Source organism: Apteryx rowi, unplaced genomic scaffold (assembly GCF_003343035.1).
Source record: "Apteryx rowi isolate R43461 unplaced genomic scaffold, aptRow1 scaffold_710, whole genome shotgun sequence".
In the NCBI taxonomy this organism is placed as follows: Eukaryota; Metazoa; Chordata; class Aves; order Apterygiformes; family Apterygidae; genus Apteryx; species Apteryx rowi.
Genome location: NW_020450995.1, coordinates 129,089 through 151,287, shown reverse-complemented (window position 1 = coordinate 151,287; position 22,199 = coordinate 129,089). Strand labels below are relative to the sequence as shown.

Sequence of the window (22,199 nt, the reverse complement as noted above, 5' to 3'; positions counted from 1 at the left end):
AGTTTTGGGAGCCCTCTGCTCCAGCGCAGTGAAGAGCTGCAGTTCATTACTAGCGGTGGGACTGACACAAGCAGCAATCTTGCTTAACAGCTGCAGGGCTGTGGGAATTTAGGTTTTCCAGCGATTTAGAAACTTTTTGGTTTTGCTCTAGACTGGACCAAGCCCAGCCATTACACACGGTGTCCAATTTAGAGGAAAATGATAGAGTTTAGAAAACCCTCTACCAGACATTGTCTTATGTGTATTTGCACAGCAGCTGCAGGTACACATATATAAGGGCGAGTGAGCGAGCGTGCCCAGGCGAGGGGCTGCACACTGCGCCCTCCTTTCCACCCACACGCAACAGTTTCCTCAACTGATGCCTAAGGATGCAGTAGCCACATGCTCCTCCTTGCAGGCAAAGTTTTGTCCACATATTTTGTATAATTCCCGTGATACTAACACAAGCTGCAAATTATGCTATGCTTTAAACAACGCGACACTTGCCACCCAAAATGCTTTATACGTTACAGGTCTTCAACAGGGAATCTACCCTTTGGTACAAAAGGACTTTGAAACTTAAAAGACCCGCAAGCCATCATAAATTCCATGCGTATTTGTTATCCCGTCTTTAAAAATCTACACTTTAAAGCCCTTTTCATGTTCACGGATTGTACGCCCTCAGTCGCATGCCTACTGATTTCAGAAATGGATAATCTTTGACTCACTGTCACATGTTCAGACCCCCAAAGCAACAAAGCACGTAAGCACATGCCGAACTTTCAAACCCAAATAGAGCCTCATTGATTTCAGAGGGACTTAAGCGCATACTTGAGGGCTTTGCAGAGCAACAGCAGACTCCTCACGCACTTAAAGCCAAGCATGTGTTTAAGGTCTTTGCTGAACCAGGGCCTCAGCCTGCAAAGAGGGCGCATCAGCCCACTCTAACAGGTTGGAGCGAAGCACGTAGGATTTAACAAGAAATGGAGCAGGTTTTCAAAGGGGAAAGCAAGCGGTTCAGGCTGGTGGCTAAGCAAGCGCCAGGCAGGACACCCAGGTGAGTAGCTCCGTGGCGCCGGTGTCCCACGGGCTGCCTGCGCTCCTGGAAAGCTGCGCGCGCAGCATGACAGAGCCTCCCCGTCGCACTCACAGACGCACAGCTGATCTGTGTCTGCAACCACACCGCAACCGCTTCCCACCAGATTACTTAACGTTCCATTAGAAATTAATTAAATGCTTTTGCGGTGAGATAGCAACAGGAAGTGGCTGCTCCAGGCAGCTCTCCTCCCTCGCAGTCGGAGGCTTACGACCTTTGCTGCAAGGGCTGAGATTTAAAGCCACCAGATGATGCTTGTTGCATCGCCAACTTTTGGCTTCTGCCCGGATGGCTGGTTTCTGGCCAGCGCTGGCCTGCAGGCGGGCCGGCAGCACCCAATCCAGCTGGGCACTGTGCCCTCCGGATGGGAGTGCGAGCATGGGAGTGAAATGCAGGAAAGGAAGAGCGAAGCAAGGCGGGCTCCTTCCACACACGCGAGCGCTGCTGCATAAACTCCTACTCACTTGACTTTGGCTGCTTGCGGGATGTCTCGCAGCTCTTCGTGAAGGCGGAGAACTTTGGGATATTTCTTTTCAACGATAGTGATGAGATAGTGCAAAAGAGTAATGTTCCTAGGAGAGAGGCGAGGTGAGGTTAGGACAGCAGCGTCACCGGCTCCCCAGCCCAGCGACAGCCCCAGTTCAGGGAGCTGGGAGCTGAACCGAGCCTCCTGGTTAAGTCCCAGCCCCGGTAACCAACCACCCTCTGGGATTTCTGCATCGGGAAGCTGTTGCGCTGCCCTGGGCTGGGGACGTGGGATGCACATCCTCAGCCTTCTGGTAGCCCTCTCCCCCTCGGTGGCCTGCAGACCAAGACAGGGACCCGGGGAGGTGATCAGAACATCTCCGTCCCTTCCTCCATCTCCTCTGCTGAGAGCTGAGGCCTTGCCAGCTCCAGCTCAGCTGGTGGCTATACACGGGGGTCCCCATGGAGAGGAGCCCCGGGGACCCCTCTGGCAGCACAGCCCCTCTGCCGGCTGGTAGGTCACAGCACGAGGCTCTTTGCTTCTCAAAGGGGGAAAACGCATCCGGAGCATGATTCTGGCCTGGTCTTGCGCTTGCCCCCATGGTGTAGGTACCGGGAGACATATTTAATAAATTGACCCAACAATTTTATACTGCAAATTCAGACTTTACTCCAGATGCACTTCCACAGCCAAAATCCTGCCACGGGCCTGGACAGTCCCCGAAGCAGGGAGCCAAGGCCAGCAAAATGGCTCATGCCACTGCAGGATCGGCCGACGTCCCCCCTCTCAGCCGCTGAGAGCAAAGGGGCTCTTCGTGTTCATCACAGCCGATGGGAAACACTTTCTGCTTGCTCCAGCACCAAAATGTGCCTCCCAAGGGGTGCCAAGCTGTCCAAGCACTATATCCACAAAGCCACTGAGGTCCCTCAGGCTCCAGACTTCCTTCCCCAACACTAACGGGAAACATGCAGGGAGGGAGGCCCCAAAAGGGAGGGTTCCACCTCGGTCTCCCAAACACAGTTCCCACCCCAACCTGAAACAGCCTTTGAGGAGGTACAAGTCCCGATTGCTATTTAGCAGGCCCAGAAAGGAAAGCCCCTAACAGTTCCCATGTTAATCTACAGCTCTGGTTCCTTTCAAATCTGTCCTGCTCCAAAAACGTACGCTTGCTTAACCAGAAGTGCCAGACGGGGCAGAGAGGGGAAGGCTCTCAGGTACCCACATCCCAAAGGCAGGGACCCCCCGTTCCTCCTCCCAGTGAAAGCAGAACCTGCAGAAGCCTCCAAGGATGAGGGCAAGGGAGGGCTCACTTGTCAATGCTGGACTTCGTGTCCGCGATCTTGTTCAGGCTGGAGATTTTAAAGCCGAAGGCGTTTCCCCTCTGGCCTTTGTTCATGTAGTTCCCGAAGGCCAGGACCACTTCCAGCAGCTGCTGCAGGCTGCTGCTCTGAAGCACTGCCTTGGAGCCGGCGCGGATCGCTGCAGGGACACAGAAGCGCGGGACGTTACCACCCGCGTGCCACGAGCCCCGGCCACGAGGGCATATGGGTCGCTTTGCCTTGTGGCAACCCTCTCAGCACCCACCCGGCCAAGGCTGACCGCCAGCTGCCTCCCTCCCGGGACGCCTTTGCAATTTCCACGCAGGCTAGGCTTGCCCTTGCACGGAGAGCGAGCACTGCTTACGAACAACAGGAGATTGCAGAACGCTTTCTGTGCCAGCCCAAAGCCCCTTAGCCAGAGAAGAAAACCAGCAGGAGAGCCAGTCACTTGCCTTCGACCTTGGGTTTGACTTCTGCAACTCTCTCTGCAAACTTCTTCTTGAAGTAGAGGGACTGCAGCCTTTGCTGGTAATGGTTTATCCTGCCAGGACAAAGAGAGGTGCAGGTTGAGCGTTGCTTGCTCCAGGCAGAGGGAAGTTGCTCTGCTGTTCACAGCTGTGCTTGCAAAGCACACTTGAGCCACACTGACTCAAAAATAATGACCACCTTTCTCTCTGAAACTACGCTGGGGTGGAAAAAAAAACGGCAACTTAAATCGCAACCTTTTAGGGGCTCATCCAGGTGGGTTCTTAAGCACATGCTTAAGTCTATCCTTAATTCAGGAGGTTCAAAAAGTACATATTTATGCCCCACCACAATCAACAAACAGTCCATTTAAGAACACTCCTGAGTAGAGATGCTGATCAGATCTGGGCTCCCAATGGTTTTGCAATGGGCTATGGCTGGATGCAGACACACCGGCTCCCAGCACGGATGAAATTGGACCTTCAGATGCTCAAAACGATCACCTGCACCCACCTGAGTGGAAGAACCAGCAACATATCCCAGTCCAAGCCTTTACTGGGCAAGCTAGGCACTGCTCTGTTCACGCTGATCATATTTAGGCTAAGCAAGATCTCAATTATGAGCAAATGGCAGTCTGATTTGAGTTATTTGGACCAGGACCCACAGGAGACGTGCTCACAGACAACAAGGCCACAGGCTACACTCATGTTGTATTAATCAGAGATGACAAACACATCATGCTCAGTTACAGGCCACAGGGCAAATTAAAAAGCTAGGCCTGAAATCAGGGGAAATACTTGCATCAGCATGTTGTGCTTTCCAAAAGATGAAGGCACAAGAACAACATTTGGGCAAGAGACTGTGAAGAAGAAAGGTGACCTGAAACAGGAAAGCTAATTCTGAATGCCTTCCAGCCCTGAGGGCTCAGGTCTGAACTTCACAGCTCCATCCTACCTGCCTTTGACATTCAGCAGCTACACCATGCATGTTATTGATTGGTGTGTTTTTCGGGGAGAACAGGAGCAGTTCTATTTTTGACCTCCTGGAATGATCTTGGATTGTAAAACTTACTGACTTTACAACAAAGTAACTTGCTCAAAGTTCAGCTAAGAAATTCCTCATAGTAAAAATTCAGAGAGTTCAATATTCAATTGGATTTGAATAGGGAGCTTCAAGATTTTAAACCAGCACCTCTGGAGGATGTGCATGCAAAAGATAAGGCTATCCATCCCTCAAGACCTCTAAGCCTTAAATGATTGCTAACAGGATCAGGAAGAAATGACATTTCCTTTCCGTCTCGTATATTCTCAGGAGCCTTAGGGACAAGTCATTGCTGGAGGTCAGGAGTTGGACTCAGTGGTCTGAACAGCTACATGGCTGCTCACGGCAAAATTTACATCCATCAACTTTGAGTGTTCATTAGGATATATTAGCACTGGGAGAAAAGGAACATTGCTGTGAAACTGCTATCATTCAAACAGCACTTTCCGCCTGGGCCACGACGCAGGTGATGCAGTCTTTTGCAGAGAGCCTGGGCCAGAATGAGACTTCTTTTCCAAACGAGAGGGTAGGCGTGCTGGGAGAGCCCCTTGGGAACCGCTCACACTCCAAGAGCAGAGATGCCACTCCCCAGGTGAGCTCAGCTCTGTGCAAGGTGGTGCCCCCTGCTTGCTTGATGATCTCCAAAAAAGCCCAGCCCTGGGTGTTCCCGACACCTCTCTCAAGAGGATTGCAGTAGTTCCTCCCCTGACACCCAGCTGGGTCCATTCCTGCTCCATCCTGCTGCTGCTCACCTGGGTACACAACACTGATTTTGAGTGCACAGCGTCACCAGTGATCCTTATGGGTGGGAGCACCTCACCTTCTCTCACATCAGTTGGGCCCATATGTTTCATGACATGCAAAACATGAAGTATGGCACGTTTTCAGCCCAGACTTCATGAAGCAGTAGCCTCACGATCAGCCTGCTCAACTGTTGCAGGCCATGCGCGCAGCACTGGCCGAAATGCCGTGTCTCGCACGAGCCAGCATACCTGCTCATTTCAAAGAGGAACCGGTCTGCCTTGGCCATGCGGTCCAGCTCGTGCTTATGCTCTTCCAGCAGGTCAATGTCACCTTTTTCAGGAACAAATTTCAGGAGCTAAACAAGGGAAAGCAGGTTTGTAGACATGAGATCCATGCACAGTTTCACGGGTCCTCATGAGCAAACCAGCGACCTAGCCACCTGAATCCACTACCTTCTCAATACGTACAGAAAATGACTCCAAATCTCCTACAAAAAACAAGTGTGTTATCACTGTCCCATCACATTAGTGTCTCTGGTTTCTGCCCTGCCCTGCCATCACTCCAGTTTTACAACAGATGTACTACATCTACTCCAAGGAGGTTTCAACATCAACCCTGTTAAAGGAGATGAGAGGGACTCTCATTTGCTGCAACTACATATTTGCAGATGGAAGTTTTGTGCAATGCATCCTCCCACTTTTCTGCTGAGACAGGCTGAAATGGCCTGCCTCAATTTTATGGACAGGCAAGTAAACAGGCAGATAAAAAGCTCCTAAAGGGATTCAAGGGGCTCAAAAATCAGATTCCCTTCCTGAGGACTGCACAAACACTGAACAAGCTTGGAAAAATGCAATTAAAAAATAAAACCCCACCAAGCGTGAACTGCAAGTTTCAGTCAGGAAACATGTAACCGTCACAGCCGAACTGGTGAACCTCGGGGTCGCAGATCCAGCTGCTTTACTGCTTCTCTAACGAGGCACCCAGGCATGCTTTGGACCCCAAAGGGATTGCTCACCCCAAACCCCAGTGCTGCAGAGGCCACAGGGTTTTATGACCCAAGGGTTGGACTGGAGGTGGAAACGGGCCTTTAGACGTCATTTTTCACCTTTGCCAGCCGGTTTGGCGTGCTTTTGAGCCCAAAGGCATTGCAGGGTCAGTGGACAGCCACAGCTCTGCAAACCCCCAGTGCTCGGAGGAACAGCACAAGCTGACGGGGTGTTCCCGTCTCACGTGGCGTGGCCGGATTTAAAAGGTGCTATGAAAACAAGGAACAGAGTGGCGCAAGCATCACCCACCTGTTCCAGCATGTCTTTTGGGAGGTCCTCCTGCTCATCCATCGTCAAAATTGCGCGTTTGATTTCCTCATTCGACAGCTTCAGCCTGGGAGGTGGAGGGAGGGAAGGAGAGTCATTCGCGCATGAAGCCCAGCCCCAGCGATCATTTCCAGGACGGGAAATTTCCATTTCGCACGCTGTCGGCCTCGCCAGTCCCAGAGAGCCGCTTGCCGAAATCGCCCCGTGCCCCGGGCCCTGGCTTCCCGCTGAGCCCGCAAATCCCTCCTGCAGCCCGGACCATCCCTGGGGGCCGCGGGGAGATGCAGCGACTGGCTTGGGGGAACCGGGTCCCCCACCACCCGCTTGCCCGAGGCGACTGTCCTGTCTCGCACGCTGAGGACCGGCCCAAGCGCTGCAGGGACCAAGGCTTAGTTTTGCCCAAACAGCACCCGAGACTTCGAGCGCGCTCATGCTCTTCACGGGGCTCAAACGGAGCCTGGGAGGGAGCAGCATGTCCCGCTCGTAAAGCCCCAGCAGATCCGGGCAGCAGGGGAACTAGTGTCTGACCTCCTGAAATAAGACAAAGTGACAGATTTTTCCTTTGAAGCTAGCCCACGGCCACGACCTAAATCGGTTCTTCCATTGCTATTGACAGGATTAAGCTTCTCGGTAACGCAAGCAGGCGACCAGGGCGAGAAGCCCGAAGACGGTTCAGTTCAGGAACATTTGCTTAGCCAAGTACGGACGCAGCCAAGAGACACAAACAGCTTAATTTCTGGTCAGCAACAATATCACAAATAGCAATCACAAATAACTGCATAAAGCACGTTTTCGAGACACAAGTGTGAGAAATGTGGTCGGTCCCCTGCTCCTCCCAGCCGTGTTCGGCTGCCGTCTCCCTTTAGGAAGAACGAAACAAACCCAAAATTCGGAGGGAGCAGATGTCTTTTTAAGTGGGGGGGGAAACTTCAACGTGCTTCAAAGTGTGACAGGCTGGAAACCAGCCCCCCTCCAACTTTTTCTTCCTCCACTTCACGTAACAGAAATTGGAGACATAGCCCAAGATTTGACATTTCTTAAAATGCAGGCCACTGTATCACAGCAAGCAAAAATGTACGATTTTTCCCCTGGTAGCTATTTATTCAACAGCAGTCTACGCCGAGCTTAGGCAACAGATAGCTAGAGAGACGCCCTCGGCGCGTCCTGGGTTAGGGCAGCCATTAATTACAGTTTAATCGGTCTGCAGCACTCCCCGTGAACGCGCCCCGCCAGGACTTTTGATTGCAAAACCACAAACATTTTTCTTCGTGTTTTGCATTGTGGGCAATAGAGCAATGCAAGTGCAAACGAGGGAAACACCCTTCTCCCCCTCGCCCTCCCTGCGCGCCCCGGCGAGCGAGAACAGCGCTTGCTCCGCGACGCGTCCCCGTCACAGCCCTCGCCGTCCGCCGAGGCTTCGTGTGCGCCTACGACAAAGCGACACTTTCTGCAGCCCGACCAGAAACAACGACGCCCCTGTAACTTCATTTCCCAATATACTATCTCTTGCCTGGGTTGCTGGGATGCTTAAGGCCATCAGAATAGATGCAGCCGAAAAAAAAAATCCCCTGTGCTTGCATACCCTGAAAAATCCTGCGTGGATTAACATTTCCTGGGTGTTCCTCCTGGGAGACACCCAGCCCCTCCCCACGGCTTGCACAAAACCCCTTGGGATATTTATTTGCAAGCCCCACGAGCCTGCGCGCGCACTTTTCCAATTGCAAAGCGGCTCCAGCCGGCATCGTGACGGCTTCAAAGGGAGGCGAGCGGCGCGCTGCCTCCAGGCGGGCTCGGCAGGCAGGCTGCCTTTCGCCCTGAGTGAATAAATACCATGTTCAGTCGCACACGAAATGAGCTCCTAACCAGAGCATGGCAGCGGTTAGCCGCACGATGGTTGCAGGAAATCGTTTAGGCAACGTAATAATTTGGGTATGCCTGAGCAAGAATAACTATGCATGAGTTTTCAGAAATAGAATTTGCCAGTTTGGCCGCAGGGGCGGGGGAAGAGGGAGAGGAGATGGAAGCGGAGGGGGAAGAGCAGAATTAAGGGGGGAAAAAAAAATCCGAATACCTAGGATTCAAACCTCCTTACAAGGCCAGGAATTAGGGCTGAGGCCGGGACCCCCCCGCAGGGCGGCTGTGACGGCCCCGCGGCACGGCGGGCTCAGCTGTTCCCACCGCAGCTGCCGCGGAGCCTCAGCTCCCGGCCGCGGGGTTCGGGGCCACCGGCTCGGGGCTGAGCGCCCCCAAACAGCGGGCTGTGAAGCGGGGCCGCTCGGCGCGTTTCCGACCCCTTTCTCACACCCCGCTGCGGAGCCCGACCGGGGGGAAACACGCCGAGATCCCGGGAAAAGAGTCCTCCACGGGAATTGAACGGAGAGCCAGTATCAGCCAAGCCGCGCAGGTCGGGAGAGCCGTTCACGGTGGGTACCGGGGCTACGTAAGGCAGCAATGAGGGCTCGGAAGAACCTCTCGGCCCCGGTTTTGGCAATTAATATTGCCAAAGGAGGCTGAAATACCGGATGGGGCTCAAAGGAATGAGCTGAAACTGGGAGCACATCCTGCAGCGGGACGTGAGAAATTGGAGCTCAGCCTATTTAGTCTGCCAAAAAGAAGATCTGGAGGTGACTTGATCCCTCCAAATATCTAAATGAGGAGAGTATTTTTTAGATTAGCTTCTGTTAGGATAACAGATTGAGACGTAACAGCCAGCTTTTGGAAAATGAAGCTAAAAGAGGAAGGGTGCCAGTCTCTTAGAACAGCCTAGCAAGGGATGCAAAGGGGTGGGTTTAGCTGGAAATCTTTTGTTCAAGATTGGAGATGAAATATCAGCTGTACTGGGGTAGGTGGAAATTACAGAGTGGGAAGAGAAGTGGCAGGTAAATATTTGTTCTGCAGGAGCTCATGTTTCTCATCTGTCACTCAGTTCTCTTTCAACTCCTGTTCCCATATCTCATATTCAAGGGAAAGTTTGTTAAAAGAGGAGTGAGGAAAAAATTGCCCCCGAACCAGGGAAGAAGTTCAGGCTTCTAAGTGGCCAAGATGGACACGATACAGCCGGGGACATGACGAACATGGCCCGGGTTTTCGAAATGGCAACCCAGGCTTCTTGGGAGACCGTGAACCAGTCCTCTGATGCGGGGGAAGCAACAAAGATGCTGGTGGCTGGAGAGCCGAGCTGGTACAACCAGGATGGCTGGAGGTGTCCGTCCTTCACCATGGTGCTGGCACAGCCACCTCCAGCGGTGACACGCATGAGCCACCGAAGCCGGAGACGTGCAGAGCTCGGGACGGGCGAGCACCGCTGTGATGATCACCCACGACAAGTCCTGCTCCTCTGAGGGACGCAGGGCGATGCTGCTGCGCTTGCTCAGCTCTAGCGGGATGATGGACGCAGCTCGTGACAGGTACGCGCGTCGCTGCAAGTAATGCGGTCACTGCTGGCGAGCTGCAGGAGAACTCGTCTTACACCCGAGCAGGGCTGAGCCACCAGCAAACGTCACACCGGTCCCTATCCCGGTGAAAAGCAGACACGTGCTGGGGCAGTGTATTGGTGTCCTGGTACGAGGTTGCTCTTAAGAAGACGTTCAGGGGATCCCTGGGAGGAAAACAAGCTCCTGGAAGAACCAGGCTTGCAGGTAGTTACCTCTCATCCAAAGCCTTACAGCAAATGAACATCTAATATACACACTTTCCACCACGATCACGTCTGGGTGGGGGGTGAGGGATGACGGTGACTTTTGTAAGCCCTGCTCATTAAAAGCAAAGTCAATAAATAAATTAAAAAAAAAGGCCAAAACACCCTTTTCTCAGAAATCATCAAGAACGAGTGCCAAGAACAAGAGCCTGCCTCGATATCGGCAGAGAGCAATCGCAGGGCGCCAGAAGAAAACAGCTTCTCAGACAATTTGATGGGAAAGGGGCCAGTGAAAGCTAGAAGCTTATCTATAACCACAATAATTATCATTGTTGGCAGCAGCTGTCGAACGCGAGCCGTCTGAGAGGAACGGGGTCGCAGTACTTGCTGTCACAGGGATTTAAGCCCAGCAGCCTGGAGATGCAAAGTGACAGCTCGCCAGCCTGACAAGCGCAGGGCTATTTTGCGTGGCTTTTGCAGAGTCCAGCGAAGGCCATAATAAGTGTGAAGGGGAAAAACAAATTCTGCCGGGGAAGGGACGCGCCCTCTTGAAAAGCCACATTCATTCGAGAAAAATGCTCAACACGGCCTTGCCGAAGAGAGGAATCAAATAAGCCTTTCAGCTCCACCACACTTGGAAAGAGATGGACTAAAGTCTTGGTTTGCATCTTGCAGAACGCAGCGCAAGTCTCCCGCACTAAAAATACACACACAGAGCAAAAGCAAGGACATGGTGGTTTCATTGAGTAAGACCCTATATTGCATTGACATCGGCATACTTGGAGCATTCCTAAAAAAAAAGCGAATGTTAAAAATATTCTTGTGTTGCATTACTAGCTGAAGGAAAATCCAGTGATCTCACTGCGCAGTAATTTCTCCCAAAGCAAGGGAAGCAGGCAAAAAAATAAATCTACAGAGAGAGATAAAGTATCTTGCTGGCCGTAATCTTTCCACGCTGCAAGCCAGACAATGGCTGTTTAGCTTACAAACGTCTGGGCTTACAAATAAGGGGCCAACCTTGCAGGTCCTTTCACATGTGAAAATCCGCTCTCTTTTCCCCAGCGCACGCAGCGAGGCAGGAGCCCAGCTGCTGAGAGCAACCCTGGGAGACCACGGCAAGCTCAGCTCTCCCACAGCACCACGTGGAGGCCTCTGCAACGCCGGAGATAGCGATTGCTGCTCTGCCCAGTGTAGAGAGGTGCAGCTGAGGCAGGCGGGGACTAAAGGATCTGCCCAAGATCCCATGGAAGGTCTGCTGAAGAAGCAGGACCCGAGCCAGAGTCTACAACGGCCCATGGGAGCATGCTGAAGGATGCCGAGCCAGGGACTTCACCCCAAGATTGTCCTGCCTTTTCGCCACTTGGTGTTAAGAGTAAATCAGCGAAAGGGACTTTGGGGAGAGACCTAACTGTGCTCTCTTGCAGAAATGGGGAAGGGGCAAAATCGGATGCTGCTCCAACGCCAGAGAAATATCTTGGCTTGCTGGGTCCCTCAGCAAGGTTTCTCACCACACTGACTGAAGTCCGGAGGGGCGCGAGGCTCAGCAGGCTCAATCCTTGGAAAAGCAGCAAGGTGCAAACCCCAAAGCACCTCCAGAGGAGCAGGTAGCAGATGCCACTGCTCTGCCAGAGCCACTCGTCCTCCCGGGGCACAACCCCAAGGCAGGTGCCGGGAAGCAGCCTGTCCTCCCTGCGCCTGGAGTTCACACCAGGTCACATTGCTCCTCTCCTCCAGCACCACCGCTACCCAGCATCGAGAGCAGAGCGTGCACCCAGGCTGCTGGGACGGCCCGGGGAAACCGCAAACAGCTCGTCTCAGCAAAGGGAGCACATTTGGATGTGCTGAGAGTCTGGGCTCACTCTTTTTTGGCTTTTTATATATTTATTTGGCTTAATATATTGTTGCTAAAGAACTCCCACAGACTTGGGGCAGGAGAGACCTCAGGGCTTGCGGGCTACCACTTGGGAAGTATTTCCAGCCGAAGCAGCACACCAACCCTCCCGGTGGCTGAGGGCCTGGATGCTCTTACCCCCCAACCTCGCAGGAGAGGAGAGCCATGCAGGGTGCTGCGGGCCTCGCCTGGACACCCACAGCAAAAGCAGGATGAGAGCAGTCAGGGCACAACCCCACCACACAAATCTGAGCCCTCTCCTAGCAAATGACCCAAAGAGGAGGGTGGACAGGCCATGGCCTACGTCTTACCCTTTTTGCTAGTCCCATTGGCTCAATATTGGCAACCCGCTTCCAGCCATCGATTTACTGGACGAGAAAGATTCACTATAGTGAGATGAAATGGAGACCTTTATTCAGCAAGGCACCTTTGAAGTTAAGCACATGAGCAGCTCCCGTTCACACCAAAGGGGCTGTCTGCGTGCTTAACTTCCAACTGCATCCTTAAACACTTTGCCGACGTCCACCTGAACCCACTCTGATTGCACACACTCTAATTCCACTGGGAAGCAACACGACCAGTGCCCTGAACTAAGTTATTTTACTCTCCGGAGGCTGGCTGAGGTAAACATATTCAGTTGTATGGTGCTTTAAACTCCACTCCACATCATCATCTTTATTTTTACTACTGTATTCTAGGAAGTAAGAAAATCTCTAGAAGCAATCTGGAGCAGAAGCAGCCCTAACACAGCAGTTCTCCCGCTGAAACCTGTGACGGGCAGCTCACTGCACTGATCATTAACATTGCCTGCAGGGCTTTGCATGACCTCCACGGGAGGAAAGCTATCTATGCGGATGCCTTGTTTGCAGGTATCAGCGTTGGTACGTTTTCCACAGAAGAAAGCCCCCTGGGTTCCTCACGCGAGGCACCGGCCGCTCTGACCCGCAGTCATGCAAATGCAGACTTGGGGCAACGCAGCTGCAAGCCCGACCAACCAGTTCCACGTGCTCGCTTCAGGGTGGTTCTTGGTTGCACAAAAGCTTGGGCACTTCCAGGCAGCAGAGGGAACGTTTCTGAGCGGAGCTGTATTTCACTGCTGTTGGATTTGTTTTTTCAGGGAGAATCAGAAGCTGGTAGCACTTTTTGCTGTTTGTTTTCTCAAGTGCCTAGGCCGATCGTTCAATTGCCCGTCCTTCCAAACCACCACAACCTGGCCTCTGCTTTCTCCAAAGTCGGTCCTACTGGTTTGTTTTACCTTGTGAAAACTGCCTCTTTTATCATCTTGGCAGAAATCAGATTTGGGGATTGGACTGAATCGCTCGTGGTAACCCAGGGCTGATCCTGCCTTCAAAGGCAGGCTGAGGCATCATCAGGAGTGCCCAATGCACACACTGGCTACTTATACACTTCAAATACGTAGCGTTTTCCCCAGCGTAACAGAGGGCCCCTTCAACAGTCGCCAAAAAGTAAACAAAATCCAGTCTGAAGAAGATAAAAGATGAAATCAAACCCCCTCCAAATCCCTATGAGGATTCTCTGGGTAACACAGCTCCTCTGAGGCTCTGCAGGGACGCCGTGAATTGCCACGCGTCTTCTTAAGTGTATTTCCCTGCCCCAAACCATGCTGCAATGAAAGGTGTAACTCTATAGCTTGGTTCAGGTGTCCCTGGCTCTGCTCCCAAGGCTCCTGTCATCAAAATCCCCCCCGGGAACTAAGAGCACATCTCCAGCTCAGGGCGCGCTACTCCTCACCAGCTCTAAACTAACCAGCACCTGACACCATCAAAAAGAGCTGCTGCCTGCGTGAGCGGCAGGACAACGGCATCAGCTAACCGGTTCCCCCGAAGGGCAAAAAGATATTAACCATACCTTGAGAGAAGAATATTGCAATTCTGAGCTCTCCGGCCGTCTATTACCGAAAGCTCCTTGACTTTATGCCTGGAACTCAACGTGTCATCGATAGCATCTTCCTTCTACAAAAAAGGCATGGAGAAAAGCCATGAAGAAGCGAAGACATTTAGTACTCTCAGCACATACCAGCGCTGTACACAGCAGGCCCCCATTAATCAAGAGTGTCACCAAGGGTTACGAGCAAAACCCATAGGCTGTAACTGAAATATAGTAAGTCATTTCATAAACCAGAACTGGCTTTGAAGCCACTGGTTAGAAATGTAAATATTTTCTCAGACAGGGGAAGATTTAAGAATCTGCAAACACACAGGCGCTGCTGAATAAATAAAGCAGGGCTTTCTTAGCAAACATATTTGTGATACTTCATTAAATCCTCACTTGAAATATTTCATTATGGACTGCTGCACACACTCAGGATCACCCTTGTTCTTTACCACCACTCAGAACATCGGCAGTCACCCTTCACGCCTCAGTCCTCAGTAGGAAGTTAACCAATAACACCTACCACACTTGCAATTACAACCTGCAGCATTCGCCGTTCATTCAGGGAAATGCTTCCAAAAATATTAAGGGGTGTGAAAGCACAAATCACTGTGACATGAGCACCTAAGTCTCCTAAGTAGCTTAAATATGTTCTTTCCAAACGCACTAGGCAAAACTACAGTTGCAAACAAATGGGCAGATCTCCTTAACAGCAAATCTAATGTATGTTTGCAGAGTTTTGCCCAATGAGTTCATGTTGCCCTGGTTTTAATTTACCATATTGGTTGCTTTTAGTAAGGTAAATAAATTAACACCCAGCTATTCAATCCTTCTGTAAGGAATGTAACCTGGAGAAGCAAAGTCCCACATGCTACGGATATGCACTAAATGTTGCAGAGCCTAGAAAACCTGGCAGACCACCACTTTGTAAGTTTAGAGAGAACAAAGACAAGCTCCCATTCTTTTAATTCTTTCTCTCATATTAAAAAGAAAACTGCAGCAAGGTGGGAAATTGCAAGGACAGGCGGCATGCTGCAGCAGGGACAGTGGCACGTGGGCGAAGGTCCATGGTCGCCTTCGGCCAGCGGGTCTGCAATACCTCTCCCTGTGCCTCGCCTGTCCCGACTACGGCAAAACAGAGAGAGCTGAAGCCAAAATCCTGCCAAGTCCCTCTCTGCTGAGTCCCTCCCTAATTTATTTATTTCGATCCTTTGAAAAGCCCCATGTGCATGACGAGCTGGAAAGCACAGGGACGAGGAAAGCGGGCAGCTTCTTACTTACCAGGTCCCCTGACACTAACTCGCCGGTTGCTCCTCTTGGCGTGTGTCTTTGCACCCCCCTGATTTACACCCTATTTCACTGTGTTTAAACTCCCGCTGCAACACGCAGCAGCCCTGCACGTCTCCCGTGCCCACGCCTGTGCGCTCGCCCTGCCCTCGCAGCCCAAAGCCTTCCCGCTCGTTAAGACATGAGGCTTCTGCAGATGCGCACTTACCTGTCTGGAGTTATTGTTCACAAAGAAGTCCTACAGCCATAGCAGAGGCATGGAAAAAGGCAGTAAAAACACATGCAATTCAGTGATCACAGCAAAACCAAAAAGACTCAAAGCACAGTCAAGAAGAGTATAACACAGAGGTCTTGGCAGCAAGGGGAAGCACTCGGGGTCTACCAGCCCCGAAAAACGGAGGATGCAAATGAAAATGCAATGGAGATGAAGGGATGCAAATGAAGAGGCGCAGGGCGGGGAAGGCGGGCAGGCGAGGGAGAGGCAGGGAGGCTGCTGCTTGACGAAGGGATCGTGTCAAGGTGGCTCTGCGCTAGGACGCTAGGAGGGAAACGTGGAGGCGAGCTGGAAGGATGCACAGGGAATCTCTTGCCAAACTCTGCCATCGCTTTGCGCAAGAGAGTCAGTGAGCGCTGGCCCAAAGGAGCACCGCTCAGCCTGCAAATGCCGGGGAAGAAAATTGCTAGTTCTTGTGAATCTGAGAGAATGAAATGTCAACACGACTGCCAGGAAAAACAGGGCTTGCAAGTGGAAATAACGAGATTCTCATCCCAGAGCGAATTTTGCCGCAGCAAAACTTTACCATTTGCCATGGCAACACATTTCTCCTTGACTTCTCCTCCTACAGGGAAAATAACCCTTCTTCAGGGCTTGGCAGCCTGGAGAAATACTACCCTGACACCCAGCTTGCATTCAGTCCTTCTGACGATCTCGTTCATCTGCTGGGTTCCCAGACGCCCTACAGCATTAGTCGGCAGACTTCAAGCACGTGCAGCAAAGCCAATATCATGAAACCACGCACACACACACGCAAAAGAGTTTTCCCTCCTCATTTGCTGGGCTGCGTCTTTTTTTTTGCTCGGCTCAAGAGACCATCGAACAGATCTGTGATGGGGAGGGAGATCTGCGAGGTGCATAAATAGAGCTTTTTTTTAAAAAAAAAAGCAAAGGCACACAACGTCTTGAGACACTTCGGTGTTAGACAGACTCCAAATCCGGTTCCCGTACAGCCGCGTTGCCTCCCAGGCCCCTCCGTTAGGAGGTGACTGACAGCCCGCGTGCCTGGTTTGAGTTAGTCGTCTCTAAACACAGCTCCATCATTACAAGGGTTTTAAAGGAAACCTTGTTTACGCAGGTTTTCCCCTGACCGGCTGCCAACGCTTTATCAGCCCAGGAATGGTGTGCGGGTTCGGCAGGGAGGAGGGGAAGCGGCTTTGCTAAATGACACGAAACATCCGGGGCTCGGCCGCGGGCGCCTCGCGGCGGAGGCTGGACGCGGACTGCTCGCAAGCCCCGCAGCGGTCTCTCTCCCCATTGCGTTTGATGCAAATGGTTTCTCGTGTCAGCAAAGGTTAAAAACCAACGCAAAAAGCTTTCCTCGAGCTCAGAAAAATGCTGAAACCAAGCAGCAGAACAAAACGTGCCAAAAGACAAAGAAACAGCAGCCAAAAAAACAATTAACCAACCCTTTCCTGAGTGTCCCTGCACGCTCGGCTGATGTGCCAGGGCTTTCTTCTGCAGAGGAACACAACAAGGGTGCGTCCACGGGGTGCCGTGCGGACACCCGGACGCTACGCCACGCCACGCGGCGCAGCAGCATGTGTACGTGGCTACGAGCTGCCAAGACCCTCCCAAGCCTTAATCTCGCCAGCTCCGGAGCAGAGCTCCAACGCGCCGGCATCCTGCTGGCCTGCGTCTGCTGCCCGTGGGGACCAGACCTTTTATTTCCTGCCTCTCCCCAGTGCCTGGGTAGGGAGCCGATTTTTGCAGACTGCAAATTAGCCGCAGCAAAAGCAATGCCTTGAGTTCCCCTGGGAGGGGAAGGAGCTAGATTTTTCCTCCTAGATGTGGCTCGCGTTTCAGAGAAGGGGCTATGCTTGTACGAATAACTAGAGAGACCGGAGAGCTAAAGCTGCGAAGGTCTATCTTCATGTCTGGTGGCACTGTGAAATACCTGGCTGACAGGTGTGAACCTTGCCAAACTGGGGTCTTTGTAAGGAAAGGGGAAATTACAGACCCCAAATGAAGAGACACAAGCTGCTGTTGCTGCAGTTTGGAGAGATTAGTTGAAAAGTGCAACTGTACAATTTAGCTGGACAGGAGGCTGCTGCAAAGGCAGCGTTTAACTCCTTGGATCAGTCAAGGTTTTAAAGGACCAGCGTCTCACAAAGCAGCCTCTTCTGAGCAGCTTCCTTCCTGAGACAGGCACAAAGCAGATCCCCAAGCAGGAAGAGGTATACTGCCGTTCGTTTAACTAATCCTTAACTAGGAACCCCTTCTTTCATCCAGATGCTTAGATCTACCCCCCTGGAGCGGAGAAGGATGCTGTTGCCCTTCTGCAATCTGGCATCTTCAGGAAATGGAGAACTCACCATGCCCTGAAGGTGCAGAAAAGGCCCAACGAGAAAAAACTCACCCTCTGCCTCAAACAAGTCTCAGCTCTGCCCGTTTCTTGCATTAACTGTGATCCAACCTCTACTGAAGGGGAAGGATAGCAGTATTTTTTTAAAATCCACTATCGCTGTCCCCACGAACGTTACCAACCCTTATTACCCTCTGGCTTGTGTGCAGGTCACCCTGGCTTACAGAGAGGAGACGGAGGCTTTTCTTCTTGCATCCTTTTTTGGAAGATAAATTCTTTCCTAGCTCGCTGCTAAGCCCCTGATTCAACAACACACATATTTTTTCCACTTGGCCCCAGCTCTTTTACCACACTCACCACTGCTGGATCCGGGACCTCCCAGGACTGCACCCAGCCGCATCACTACCACTTATCAGCGTCGTTTCCAGTCTTTTCCAGTTTGCAGGCGCTCAAAACAGTTCCGACGGAGGCGCAGACCCCTGGGTAGCAGGTCTAAGCCCAGATGGCGCCAGACTTGCATTTCTCTGCCACCGCATGCGCGTCCAAGCCCTGAGCTGCCCCCAAGCCCTGCTGGGACCTCGCACCGCAGCCCAAATGACAGAGCTCCTGCGTGTTTCCCTGCTACGTCTAGCACGATTGCTAAGTGCTGATGTCCCAGAAAGGAAGGTCCTCTCGGCCACAGGGTGGAACGAGGTAAAGTCAATTCTTGGTTTCAATCCTCCATAGCCTTGGGCCAGCCCTTGAGACGGCTTCGCCCTATTAATTTCAGTGACTCAAGCCCAGTGATTAAAGTTAATTTCATTAACATCGCAGTGACTTCAGTGACAGAAGCCAAGCAGAGGCTGTGCAGGATCGGAGCCCAGGTGCGTGCAGTTCTGGTTCAGCTGGGCTGAACCATCCCCCCCGGTCGGGCGTGGGAACATCTGCAGAGCCCTGGCACAGAGGACGGGGACAAAATGAGTTGGTGGCCACCAAGAGCACCCAGACCTCTGAGGGTTCTGCTTTCCTGAAAGCTTAGACATTGCTGCCCTGGGTTACATGTCACAGGGGCGTCTTGTGTGCCCAGGCTCCCGACAGGGAAGCAGCAGCTCAGGGCAAGAGACCACGTCTTGCCCAGCACGGCATGGAGATGCTCCCAGACTGAGTCTCACAAATCCCTAGAGCGCTCCTGTCCTCCTGGCACAGAAAGGGCCTTTCCCTAGAGCTGCACAGTTCATTTTATAGCCTGCATTTACTACCTACCTTGTGACTTGGGAAAAGCACTTAAAGAGATGCTTAAAACTAAGTACATAATTAATCTCAGGTCTGTGCACTACCTAGGCAGAGGTTTGCAGGCACTATCACAACGCAAATAGCCAAGTACCATGAATAACAGACCCACAACAGCCCTTCTAGAGGGGTTCGGAGATCTCTCTGCAGCACACGCCCTTTTGCAAGCTGCAGCCTAACGCTGAGCAGGTGCTGAGCACTGCGGTGCATTCACACGGCTGCGTGATTTCTGAGCACCCATTTGCTCAGAGCACGGGCAGAACGGCAGCCACTGATGCCCAGGCCCTAGGGACATCGTGTCTCAGGATAACTCCAAGTCGTTTTCTGAAAAGGGCTCAGGACGGAGACCAAGGAGGAGAAGTCCCTGCTCCTTCCCTATTTGCTCAGGACAGAAACCCATTTTCAAACGCCACCGCTAGGGAAATGCCACCGAGTCGCTAGTGCTTGGCTGGTTTGCAATTTTGGGTGGGCTGGAGGCAGAACGTTGCACATCCACCTGGCCGAGCAGGACTCGGGGGAAGGCGACCACGGAGCAGGTTCAGAGAAAAGGAAGAGCTAGGAAACGGTGCGAGTTAACAAGCCATTTGCTTATCGCCCTTCTCCGCAGAGACGGGCCATTCACATGGAGCTCCCCCAGCCCTCTGCCCTTTCCCAGTCCTGTGCGAGGCGTCCTGCCGCGTGTGTATATTATTTCAAGGAGCACAGTCTAAATCCGTGTGGTGTTGTGTGCACGGCAGTTATTTAAAGAGCTGCATTGCAGGCAGCACCGAGGCACGCCGCCAAGCACCTCCCTCCCCACGCAGGGACCGCAGACAGGGGAGACAGCCATGAGAGGGGTGCTTTTAGCTCCCTGTCACTTGGTTTGCTGGCAGGCATCTGCTGAACTTGATCGCCCAAGCCGAGAAACAGGTCCGACGCTTCCCTGCCCTCGGGCCAGGCTTGCCCTCCAAGTATCGGAGCGCAGCAGTACTCAAGCGTGCTGGGGAAGGCTGGAAAAGACACCTCAGGTGTGGTCACGCGCCCTGGGGACCCGAGGGAGGTCTCGCACTGTTTGGCTCGCACCCAACGGTGGTACCACGAAGGGTCAGTGAGCCGCAATGGATGCACGTGCCGTGCTCAGGAGGAAGGTGGCTGCAGTGGCAGCGGTAACGGCAGCAAGGTTCCCAGGCCCAGGTGAGATTTCAGCTCTTCTTTCCAAATCTCCCTTCTACATGCTATTGCAGCATCTTCCGCCAGTCCCCTCCCAGTCTCTGGCTCCACAGAAACAAATCCCAGCTTCATCCCAAGTTTTGCTGTCACCAGGCCCTACCTGCTCTCTTAAGACCCCTTCCACATTTCACCCACTGTCTCCGTTAAGCTGAGCTACGACTCCACAAGGCACGTTTCAGTGCCAGGGACTTGGCAGCAACTGCCCTCCTGAAGGTCTACAGGATGTGGTTTGCTGCACCTGGGCCTCCTGCCATGCCTGAGGCAGGTTTCTGCTCTTCAAAGCGTCTTTGCTCCATTGAGCGGCTCCGTCTCTCGTCTCCCCGCCACAACCCCCTTTGGGTGCTCTCCCCAGCTGAGGCGCAGGCGGGTGCCACAGCTCTTCTTGCAGCGCGCAGGACCTGCCCCTTCTTGCTGGCCATGAACCCAACCAGATGCTTCACCCAGCAGGACCGAGGCCAAGCCGAATTATTTTTAAATTTAAATTTCTGCCTCGCAATAATCTAGTATACCAGGCGATTAACTGACTCACGTTGACCAGCCAGAGGGCAAAACATCCAGCCAGCACACCAGCTTTCTATTTTTGCTTCCTTTCCATTTCCATCTCCTGTGCCCGCTAATCTATTCAGTAAGCATTAGTCAAGATCCAAAAATGCTGAGGGAGAGAGTCAGCACCTTAGTGACCTATTCCCAAAATACGCAGAGGCAGCACATGCTTCAGGTTAGTTTTGATATTTGCCCTGTTCTAATCCACCTTGATCTTTCCCTAGATTAGTCTCCGGAAGAGATTAAATTCTCAGGTTCTCTAAGAAGCTTATGTGTTGGGTCCCTTCCTTCCCTGTAGCACCGTCCGAGCCTGTGAGGAGCAGGACAACCTGCTCTCCTCTCCTCCCAGCAGCGAGGCCGAGATGCAGCAGGTGAACACAACTTTTACAGCACCTCTCCTTGCTTTTTCTCTTACGTTCCTGAAAACCTCATGGCTTTTGCCCACTAATGATCCTGCCTAGGGTAAAACAAGTGTCTAATTTTCTTCATGTGCTTTGATGCCTTCCAAACTGGGGCCATATTGCTCGAAAATGAGATTAAAAAGCAGAGACTTTTGTCTGTTGTGTCATTATTTTGGTTTGGGATTTGTTTTGTGTTCAAAGCTCACATTTTGCTCTGGGCTCTCTACAAAAATAAAAGAAGAGATCCACCCATGGTAGATGTGGGTAAAAGTTAGTCCTTTTTGGCCAGAGAGGGATATAAATTTTCCACCCAATACAGAGACACCAAGCAGTTGCTGCTAAGAGCAATCCAAAAATATTACCCAACTGTGGCCACATCTGGGGGCTATTTTCATACATTCCCTGTCATTTCTTTAGAGATTCATCTTCAAGATACGGGTGTGTTCACACTGCAACACATGCGGTCAGGTGCGTGAGGGGAGAAACCTAGCTGTTAACTATCATTTCAATGCAAAGGCACAGGCATGCAAATGAGAGTATAAACCAGATCGAGTCCATCTGGCAAATACAGCATCAGAGTGAGGTGATGGCAGGAGATGTGCTTTGAGACCACACGTGGAAACCGAGCGCGTTCAGAACGGCTACGCGTTGCCCCAGTCGCCCCGCGCGCCCCGGGCCGACCGTTACCTGCTGTCTTTGGTAGGCGGAGAAGGTTCTTTCAAGGTCTTCCAGGTCTAGGATTTTAAATACTTTCGCGTCATCGATCTCGGTCCACACGGTGCCCACCAGCTTGTTCTGAAACACACCGAGAGCATGGCAGGGCGTACGTCCCGGCACCACGCCGGCGCAGCCGTCCCGGCGCCCACCTGCCCCCCACGCCGCCCCGCTCCGCCGACGGGCACGAGGTGCGACAACCTCTGCGAGCGCGAAGGAGGGGCGCCCGCGGCTCGGCTTACCTCCGGCAGCTTGGACCAGTTGAAGGACTTGAGGGCGTTCGCCGGCTGCGGGATGCTCTTCTTCTTGAGGGCCAAGCCCAGCGGTGCCCCGGGGGGAGGCAGCACCCCGTC

General features: G+C 52.5%; 1 protein-coding gene across 1 annotated transcript in view; it reads right to left on the bottom strand.

Annotated features, from left to right (window-relative positions):
- DAAM1 (dishevelled associated activator of morphogenesis 1) overlaps positions 1-22,199 on the bottom strand; it is a 74,947-nt gene that overhangs the window by 5,932 nt on the left and 46,816 nt on the right. Inside the window, 9 exon segments of the mRNA XM_026087294.1 lie at positions 1,540-1,647; positions 2,852-3,020; positions 3,313-3,401; positions 5,359-5,465; positions 6,406-6,490; positions 13,821-13,924; positions 15,340-15,369; positions 21,820-21,927; positions 22,089-22,199. The exon segment at positions 22,089-22,199 is cut by the window's right edge and continues 63 nt beyond it. Of these exon segments, the coding sequence (XP_025943079.1) occupies positions 1,540-1,647; positions 2,852-3,020; positions 3,313-3,401; positions 5,359-5,465; positions 6,406-6,490; positions 13,821-13,924; positions 15,340-15,369; positions 21,820-21,927; positions 22,089-22,199 (911 nt within the window).